This window comes from Procambarus clarkii, chromosome 69, assembly GCF_040958095.1.
Source record: "Procambarus clarkii isolate CNS0578487 chromosome 69, FALCON_Pclarkii_2.0, whole genome shotgun sequence".
Lineage (NCBI taxonomy): Eukaryota > Metazoa > Arthropoda > Malacostraca > Decapoda > Cambaridae > Procambarus > Procambarus clarkii.
This window is the reverse complement of record NC_091218.1, coordinates 12,267,737-12,278,058: the sequence shown is the minus strand read 5'-3', so window position 1 is coordinate 12,278,058 and position 10,322 is coordinate 12,267,737. Positions and strand designations below refer to the sequence as shown.

The 10,322-nt window shown below is 44.3% G+C and overlaps 2 protein-coding genes across 2 annotated transcripts in view; one reads left to right on the top strand and one right to left on the bottom strand.

Annotated features, from left to right (window-relative positions):
• LOC138355837 (putative uncharacterized protein DDB_G0281733) overlaps window positions 1-4,836 on the top strand; it is a 14,105-nt gene extending 9,269 nt beyond the window's left edge. Inside the window, exon 3 of the mRNA XM_069311373.1 lies at window positions 4,534-4,836. Coding sequence (XP_069167474.1) covers window positions 4,534-4,836 — 303 coding nt within the window. The remainder of the gene's footprint in view (window positions 1-4,533) is intronic.
• Window positions 1-9,837, bottom strand: part of LOC123772234 (uncharacterized) — a 325,414-nt gene extending 315,577 nt beyond the window's left edge. The window contains exon 1 of the mRNA XM_069311039.1: window positions 9,704-9,837. The gene's annotated coding sequence lies outside the window, so the exon portion shown is untranslated. The remainder of the gene's footprint in view (window positions 1-9,703) is intronic.
• Window positions 9,838-10,322: the final 485 nt, after the last annotated feature.

Below are 10,322 nucleotides of genomic sequence, written 5' to 3'. Positions count from 1 at the left end.
CCTGCCAGAGGACCCATTGTAACACCATACATGTAATGTTGTATATTATTATACAACGAGAGTCAGTCACACATGATAGTGGAGGAGCCAGAGAGTCGCCCTATAATTATTCTTCAGTAACGACTTTCAAGAGTTAATTGTAACCTGTTGTGTGACGGACCTCGGCGCATCTACGAGCCAGGTGCCCAACTATAGCAGTTGACCCGCCCATTAATCTCTGTTTCCCATCTTCTAGTCGGCCGGGCTGGCAGGTGACGACCAACCAGGGACCGGCGGTGGACGTCAGTGAAGCCAGGAGAGTGGCAGAGTACTTGGGACGACCTGAAGGGGCTAGCCAAGTGGGCTAGCTGAGCGCTGCGGACTTTACTCCTGGAGGTGCTAGCCAGTGGGGCTAGATGAGTGCTCTGGACATTGCTGGTTGAGCGTACCAGCGAGTGCGCTAAGGAAGTGGGGGCGTTTGAAGACGGCTCTATAACGGCAACTAGCGTAAGGGCTCAACCCGTCCTCTTAAAAATAACGTCACTTTTGGCTGGTATGCGCGGCGCTATGGCCAAATTTGGACGTAATTTGAAATGAAATCGACTCCCAAAAGTGACGTTCTGTTCCGTTTTCTATTGAGTCGTCCGGCGTACGCGCAGAGGTTATAAGAGGACACTTTAAATTATCGTTTTTCATAACGTTTTGAAACTTTATGAGAATTTCCTGCCCACCTAACCTATCAGAGGACCCTTAACTTATTGTTGTTGAAAAAAAAAATCCAAAATTTATTTTCATTTTTTTTTTCATTTTCAAATTACGTCCAAATTCGGCCATACGGACAAACGGCCAAAAGCGACGTTCTTTTTAAGAGGACAGGTTGCAGGGCTGGTGTTGCGGTGAAGACCTCGTCAGAGGCATATAGCGTCCGTCATCTGTGAAGCTAGCTATCGTGAGGGCTAGTGACGTCGCTCCGGATGACCTCACATAGTAACTTGTATATATTATTATGGTGATGGGTAATAATAACGGGTTATTTTAAGTGCTATTATTTTTATTAACCTTAAACACTACACTATATTCCCACCAAGGTTTGGGTCCTCTGAACTTGAGTAGGAACATAGTTTAAAAAGAACCCGGTTACGAAGGGTTCGTAACAAGTTGCCTTCGGATCAGGTTGTGTGAAGTGAGCTTGATTTTGCTAAGCTGATAATTGCAGCCGGTTGGCTGGGTTGTGTCCGTCAAACATGCCGCTGTTTAGCTCTGGTACGTAGCCAGAGGCTATCTCCTTGGTAGGCGGAGCTTGGCTCCCGGTTCCCCATAAATACCCATGGAGCTGTACATTCGGGACATTGAGCAGGACATCGGTAGATAGATTGCTTGTTGAGAGCTTCCAAGTCAGACTAGGCTTCTCCGGGGCCGGGTGGGGACTCTGTCAGCCATGGTCCCCCCCTCCTCTCTATCAAACTTAGTCTCGGAGACTTTGGTGAGTGAACTTGTAAGGTGACGTATATTGTGTTTTCCAACTTAGGTGTTGTGTGATGTTGAGAGGCAGTCAGCCGTAGTGCTCTCAATGTCTTGTGTGGTGACTCACATTAGTGTATTAATATTGACACGTTGAACATCAAGTGAAACGGGTGAATTATGATGCCCATAATGGTAAATATATAATTGATTAACTTTTGTGAATTGTTACCTGGTTGATACCTGCTTGATGGGGTTCTGAGAGTTGTTCTACTGCCCAAGCCCGGCCCGAGGCCAGACTTGACTTGTGAGAGTTTGGTCCACCAGGCTGTTGCTTGGAGTGGCCCGCAGGCCCACATACCCACCACAGCCCGGTTGGTCCGGCACTCCTTGAAGAAAACAATCTAGTTTCCTCTTGAAGATGTCCACGGTTGTTCCTGTAATATTTCTGATGCTCGCTGGTAGGGTGTTGAACAACCGAGGACCTCTGATGTTTATACAGTATTCTCTGATTGTGCCTATGGCACCTCTGCTCTTCACTACTTCTATTCTGCATTTTCTTCCATATCGTTCATTCCAGTATGTTGTTATTTTACTGTGCAGATTTGGGACCTGGCCCTCCAGTATTTTCCATGTGTATATTATTTGGTATCTCTCTCGTCTCCTTTCTACCGAGTACATTTGGAGAGCTTTGAGACAATCCCAATAATTTAGGTGTTTTATCTCGTCTATGCGTGCCGTATATGTTCTCTGTATTCCCTCTATTTCCGCAATCTCTCCTGCTCTGAAGGGGGGAAGTGAGTACTGAGCAGTAATCAAGACGACAACACAAGTGACTTGAAGAGTACAAGCATTGTGATGGGATCTCTGGACTTGAAGGTTCTCGTAATCCATCCTATCATTTTTCTGGCTGACGCAATATTTGCTTGGTTATGCTCCTTAAACGTTAGGTCGTCAGACATCATTATTCCCAAATCCTTGACATGCTGTTTTCTTACTATGTGCAGATTCGATTGTGTTTTGTACCCTGTATTATGTTTAAGATCCTCATTTTTGCCGTATCTGAGTACCTGGAATTTATCACCGTTAAACATCATGTTATTTTCTGCTGCCCAGTCGAAAACTTTGTTAATATCTGTTTGTAGTTTATCAATGTCTTCAGCAGAGGTAATTTTCATGCTGATTTTTGTATCATCTGCAAAGGATGACACGAAGCTGTGACTTGTGTTTTTGTCTATATCTGATATGAGAATAAGGAACAGCAGTGGTGCAAGGACTGTACCTTGAGGTACAGAGCTTTTAACTGCGCTCGGACTCTTATTTTACTTGATTGACTGTTACTCTTTGTGTTCTGTTCGACAGGAAATTGAGTATCCAGCGTCCTACTTTACCAGTTATACCCATTGACCTCATTTTGTGTGCAATCACTCCATGGTCACGTTTGTCGAATGCCTTTGCAAAATCTGTGTATACGACATCTGCATTATGTTTTTCCTCTAATGAGTCAGTGATTTTGTCATAGTGGTCAAGTAGCTGTGAGAGGCATGATCTTTCTGCTCTAAATCCATGTTGGACTGGGTTGTGGAGGTCATTGGTTTCCATGAATCTAGTGACCTGACTCCTAATCACTCTCTCAAATACTTTTATTATGTGGGACGTTAGTGCAACTGGTCTATACTTCTTTGCCAATGCTTTGCTCCCTCCCTTGTGTAGAGGGGCAATGTCTCCTGCTTTAGGCGCATCTGGTATCTCACCTGTGTCCAAGCTCTTTCTCCACACTATACTGAGTGCCTGTGCTACTGGCACTTTGGATTTCTTTATAAATATTGAATTCCGTGAGTCTGGACCCGGAGCTGAGTGCATGGGCATATTGTCAATTTCTCTTTCAAAATCTGCCACGCTCGTGTTGATATCAGTTATATTTACAGGTGTTTGAGTATCATTCATAAAGAAATTTTCCGAATCTTCCACTTTCATGCTGAGTATCTGAGTGCTAAACATGTCCTCATACTGCTTTTTTAGGATTTCACTAATTTCTTTGTCATCCTCAGTGTATGAACCTTCACTAATACGAATAGGTCCAATACTGGCAGTGGTTTTCGCTTTTGATTTAGCATATGTGAAGAAATATTTTGGGTTTTTCTTTATTTCTTGAATTGCTTTCTGTTCTAGTTGCCTTTCTTCAGTCTGATGGGAATGCTTCAGTCTCTGTTCGATTTCTTCAATCTCCCTGTTTAAATTATTTCTTCTCTGTATGGAGAGTCGTGTCTGCTTAAGCATTTCCGTTAATTTCTTCCTCCTTTGTAATGTCGTCTGCGTTCTCTTTCTACATTGGACCTCTTTCTGGCTTTCCTCAAAGGAACATGTTTCAGACAGAAACATGTCTTTAATTCTGATCCCCTAGATCTTGGATTTTGACAGCTAGAGTGGAGAGCACTCTGAAGTTTACTGGCTTAAGAGTTTGACTTATACTCTTGGTTATACGAGTACATGCTTACTGTTGATACGTGATAACATCGGATAATATTATTGTGCAGACAAGTTCCATTCCTTGTCTTATATATACATAACTAGAATGGATGGTGGCAGCAACCTTCTATCTTTCTACTATTCCAGCACTCTTACTTTCTACTCTTCTACTTTCCTTGATCTCATTCTCTCCTCCTCATTCTAAAACTTTCCCTTTCTCCAGACCTCTTTTTCCTCACACCTCCCTTCCGTCTCTCTCTACCTCCCTCACCTTATGAGTTCATCTCATTTTCTTATATTACACCAAAACAGAAAACGGGACAGTATGTTACTTTCGCAAGCCGCTTACATTTTCTAGTACGACAATTTTGGGCCGTATGCAACGCATTCGAGCGAAAAATGACTTTCTTTGCAGGAGGAGAGGTTGCATGTGCAGCGAGGCGGCAATTTTGCCCACAAAGTTGACTCTAGTCAAGAGCCGAGGCAACTCCCTGGGCGCTAGGATAAGCACCTCCTTAACAGCTATACTGCTAACAATTATTTACTAATCGTTAAATAGAGCAGGAAATGAAATAAATTTAATTAAATGAGAACCTCATCAATTTTTAATTCACATTAAATTAGAAATTACTAATGCTGCTCTATCCTAACACTGAATTAGAAATTCAATCCCAGCAAGACATTGAATTAGAAATTCAATCCCAGCAAGACATTGAATTAGAAATTCAATCCCAGCAAGACATTGAATTAGAAATTCAATCCCAGCAAGACATTGAATTAGAAATTCAATCCCAGCAAGACATTGAATTAGAAATTCAATCCCAGCAAGACATTGAATTAGAAATTCAATCCCAGCAAGACATTGAATTAGAAATTGCTAATGCTGCTCTTTGCCAAAAATACTCTACTATTTATCGCCCACCTTAGAACTGTGTGAAGTTCATATATACCTATGTATACATATCTATTATACATAACTATTATACAATAGTTATGACCAAGGTATTTACCTGGTTCCTAACTATGCAAAGTTTTCAGCTTTTATTCTACATAACAAAAAAATGTGATATTAATAGTTATCAATATCGGGATATTATATTTCATCTTGTCTATTACATTCCATTATCTATGTGTTGCAGTATATGTTATCGTGTGTATATGTATCGTCACTTATGCTTGACAAGGCAGGTGTGTGTGTGTGTGTGGGAGCCAGTTGTATCAGGTGTGTGTGTGTGTGCGGGGGGGGAGTCAGTTGTACCAGGTGTGTGTGTGTGGGAGCCAGTTGAACCAGGTGTGTGTGTGTGGGTCAGTTGTACCAGGTGTGTGTGTGTGTGTGAGTCAGTTGTACCAGGTGTGTGTGTGTGTGTGAGAGTCAGTTGTACCAGGTGTGTGTGTGTGGGAGCCAGTTGTATCAGGTGTGTGTGTGTGTGTGGGAGCCAGTTGTATCAGGTGTGTGTGTGGGAGCCAGTTGTATCAGGTGTGTGTGTGTGGGAGTCAGTTGTACCAGGTGTGTGTGTGTGGGAGCCAGTTGTATCAGGTGTGTGTGTGTGTGGGAGCCAGTTGTATCAGGTGTGTGTGTGTGTGGGAGCCAGTTGTATCAGGTGTGTGTGTGTGTGGGAGCCAGTTGTATCAGGTGTGTGTGTGTGAGTCAGTTGTATCAGGTGTGTGTGTGTGGGAGTCAGTTGTACCAGGTGTGTGTGTGTGAGCCAGTTGTATCAGGTGTGTGTGTGTGTGGGAGCCAGTTGTATCAGGTGTGTGTGTGTGTGTGTGGGGGAGCCAGTTGTATCAGGTGTGTGTGTGTGGGAGTCAGTTGTATCAGGTGTGTGTGTGTGTGTGTGTGTGTGAGTCAGTTGTATCAGGTGTGTGTGTGTGTGTGTGTGTGTGTGTGTGTGTGGGAGTCAGTTGTATCAGGTGTGTGTGTGTGTGTGTGTGTGTGTGTGTGGGAGTCAGTTGTACCAGGTGTGTGTGTGTGTGGGAGTCAGTTGTACCAGGTGTGTGTGTGTATGTGGGAGCCAGTTGTATCAGGTGTGTGTGTGTGTGTGTGTGGGAGCCAGTTGTATCAGGTATGTGGGAGTCAGTTGTACCAGGTGTGTGTGTGTGTGTGTGTGTGTGTGTGTGTGGGAGCCAGTTGTACCAGGTGTGTGTGTGGGAGCCAGTTGTACCAGGTGTGTGTGTGGGAGCCAGATGTACCAGGTGTGTGTGTGGGAGCCAGTTGTACCAGGTGTGTGTGTGGGAGCCAGTTGTACCAGGTGTGTGTGTGTGTGTGTGTGGGAGCCAGTTGTATCAGGTGTGTGTGTGTGTGTGTGGGAGCCAGTTGTATCAGGTGTGTGTGTGTGTGTGGGAGTCAGTTGTACCAGGTGTGTGTGTGTGTGTGTGGGAGCCAGTTGAACCAGGTGTGTGTGTGTGTGTGTGTGTGTGTGTGTGTGGAAGTCAGTTGTACCAGGTGTGTGTGTGTGTGTGTGTGGGAGCCAGTTGTACCAGGTGTGTGTGTGTGTGTGGGGGGGGGGAGTCAGTTGTACCAGGTGTGTGTGTGTGTGTGTGTGTGGGAGTCAGTTGTACCAGGTGTGTGTGTGTGTGTGAGTCAGTTGTACCAGGTGTGTGTGTGTGTGTGAGTCAGTTGTACCAGGTGTGTGTGTGTGTGTGTGTGTGTGTGTGTGTGTGTGTGTGTGTGTGTGTGTGTGTGTGAGTCAGTTGTACCAGGTGTGTGTGTGAGTCAGTTGTACCAGGTGTGTGTGTGTGTCAGTTGTACCAGGTGTGTGTGTGGGTGAGTCAGTTGTACCAGGTGTGTGTGTGTGTGTGTGTGTGTGTGTGTGTGTGTGTGTGTGTGTGTGTGTGTGTGTGTGTGTGTGTGTGTGTGTGTGGGAGTCAGTTGTACCAGGTGTGTGTGTGGGACTCAGTTGTACCAGGTGTGTGTGTGTGGGAATCAGTTGTACCAGGTGTGTGTGTGTGTGAGTCAGTTGTACCAGGTGTGTGTGTGTGTGTGTGTGTGTGGGAGTCAGTTGTACCAGGTGTGTGTGTGGGACTCAGTTGTACCAGGTGTGTGTGTGTGTGTGTGTGTGTGTGTGGGAGTCAGTTGTACCAGGTGTGTGTGTGGGAGTCAGTTGTACCAGGTGTGTGTGTGGGAGTCAGTTGTACCAGGTGTGTGTGTGAGGGAGTCAGTTGTACCAGGTGTGTGTGTGTGTGTGTGTGGGGGGGGGGAGTCAGTTGTACCAGGTGTGTGTGTGGGAGTCAGTTGTACCAGGTGTGTACTCACCTATATGTACTCGCCTATATGTGCTTGCAGGATCGAGCATTAACTCTTGGATCCCGCCTTTCGAGCATCGGTTGTTTACAGCAATGACTCCTGTCCCATTTCCCTATCATACCTGGTTTTAAAATTATGAATAGTATTTGCTTCCACAACCTGTTCCTGAAGTGCATTCCATTTCCCCACTACTCTCACGCTAAAAGAAAACTTCCTAACATCTCTGTGACTCATCTGAGTTTCAAGCTTCCATCCATGTCCTCTCGTTCTGTTACTATTCCGTGTGAACATTTCGTCTATGTCCACTCTGTCAATTCCTCTGAGTATCTTATACGTTCCTATCATGTCCCCCCTCTCCCTTCTTCTTTCTAGTGTCGTAAGGCACAGTTCCCTCAGGCGCTCTTCATACCCCATCCCTCGTAGCTCTGGGACGAGTCTCGTTGCAAACCTCAGAACCTTTTCCAGTTTCATTATATGCTTCTTCAGATGGGGACTCCATGATGAGGCGGCATACTCTAAGACTGGCCTTACGTAGGCAGTGTAAAGCGCCCTAAATGCCTCCTTACTTAGGTTTCTGAATGATGTTCTAACTTTTGCCAGTGTAGAGTACGCTGCTGTCGTTATCCTATTAATATGTGCCTCAGGAGATAGATTAGGTGTTACGTCCACCCCCAGGTCTCTTTCACGCGTCGTTACAGGTAGGCTGTTCCCCTTCATTGTGTGTGTGTGTGTGTGTGTGTGTGTGTGTGTGGGAGTCAGTTTTACCAGGTGTGTGTGTGGGAGTCAGTTGTACCAGGTGTGTGTGTGTGGGGGAGTCAGTTGTACCAGGTGTGTGTGTGGGAGTCAGTTGTACCAGGTGTGTGTGTGGGAGTCAGTTTTACCAGGTGTGTGTGTGGGAGTCAGTTGTACCAGGTGTGTGTGTGTGTGTGTGTTATTAAATAGATATTATTTTCAGAGTAGAGAGTGTGATAAGAGAATATTGTTTCTAGTAATTAACGACGTCAACCCCCGTCCGCCAGTTGAGGACGGGGGTTGAGACGGTTAAGAACCAGGGTTGAGACGGTTAAGAACCGGGGTTGAGACAGTTAAGAACCGGGGTTGAGACAGTTAAGAACCAGGGTTGAGACGGTTAAGAACCAGGGTTGAGACGGTTAAGAACCAGGGTTGAGACGGTTAAGAACCAGGGTTGAGACGGTTAAGAACCAGGGTTGAGACGGTTAAGAACCAGGGTTGAGACGGTTAAGAACCAGGGTTGAGACGGTTAAGAACCAGGGTTGAGACGGTTAAGAACCAGGGTTGAGACGGTTAAGAACCAGGGTTGAGACAGTTAAGAACCAGGGTTGAGACAGTTAAGAACCAGGGTTGAGACGGTTAAGAACCAGGGTTGAGACGGTTAAGAACCAGGGTTGAGACGGTTAAGAACCAGGGTCGAGACAGTTAAGAACCAGGGTTGAGACGGTTAAGAACCGGGGTTGAGACAGTTAAGAACCAGGGTCGAGACGGTTAAGAACCAGGGTCGAGACAGTTAAGAACCAGGGCTGAGACAGTTAAGAACCAGGGCTGAGACAGTTAAGAACCAGGGTCGAGACGGTTAAGAACCGGGGTTGAGACAGTTAAGAACCAGGGTTGAGACGGTTAAGAACCAGGGTTGAGACGGTTAAGAACCAGGGTTGAGACGGTTAAGAACCGGGGTTGAGACAGTTAAGAACCAGGGTTGAGACAGTTAAGAACCGGGGTCGAGACAGTTAAGAACCGGGGTCGAGACAGTTAAGAACCAGGGTTGAGACAGTTAAGAACCAGGGTTGAGACGGTTAAGAACCGGGGTTGAGACAGTTAAGAACCGGGGTCGAGACAGTTAAGAACCAGGGTTGAGACAGTTGAGGACGGGGGTTGAGACAGTTAAGAACCGGGGTCGAGACAGTTGAGGTCGTGGTGTGGGGAACTTTTCTCCTGCATATAATATCATTCAGAGATTCATAAGAACCATTAAAAATGTTATGGGCTCTAAGAACCAGTGACCTATTGATCTTATAATAATAAATTCAAAATATAATTTGGAGAAGTGGACTGTAAAGATTTCTATTTAAAGTAGAGTAATTCTTTTACACATTTTTTTTTAGGGAGGGTAAATTCTATAATGTTAATTTACATATAATATAGACATAATATTTTCATGAATAAATCAGAAATAATTAATGCATGGGTTAGTACTCTAACTACTAAACTGAAACATTTGGTAGCTGCCAAAATTGAACGGAGAATACGTTCAGTAGCTTTATGACCTGTCTAATGCTGTTAATGACTGTTATCTCTGGCCATACGTGATTCCACGGGATGAAGTACACTTCCCCTTGTATCTAGCTCCATGCTGAAATATTAATATCCTATAATTTCTACCTAAGAGTGTATAATTATATGTTTGCTCATGAAATTAGAGTGGATTGGGAATAATAATTACACTTACGGGAGTTATTAAGTTTGCATATGGCGTAACGACAAGGCACCCTACATAAATATAGAATAATGCCCAAAATAATATATTAGGCGTACTCAGCCTTTCCGAGCGTGGTGTCCGTAATACGATGAAGCTGTCGAATCAGTCTCAAGTCTACTAATGCACGGATGCTCTTAAAATTTAGACGATAATAAGGATCAGCTTCAGGGCACCAAACCGTTATGGCGTCTCTCTGCCAAGTCTCTCTAGCGAGTGTCCCGCGCGCCACCTAGCATCAGGTGGTGGAAACTTGGTATATAATTGATATTTTACTCTAATTTCCGAATTGATGGAAACAATGCCGATGTTATTTTACGTCACAATAATGTACATTAGGTGACGGCAGATTATTTCTTGCAGGATATATCATTTAACTTAAATGACGTTACATATAATATTTATATTTGTAGAAGAATTTTAGTTCATTACTTTGTTTACTGGATCAGCTGATCGCAGCTGTATAAAAAAACTTTCCAATAAACTGCCATATAATTTGCTAAAAAGAACCAAATCAATTGCCAATCTATTTTCCTTAATAAATTCAACAAGGTTAGACTGGGTTTAATTCGATTTATGAAAATATATAATTTATTCTCGAGTGAGCCGGGCGGCTGACTCCATACTGGCCCCAATATTAGAAGGAATTAGGCTGTATGAGGCTACTTATTAGTAATG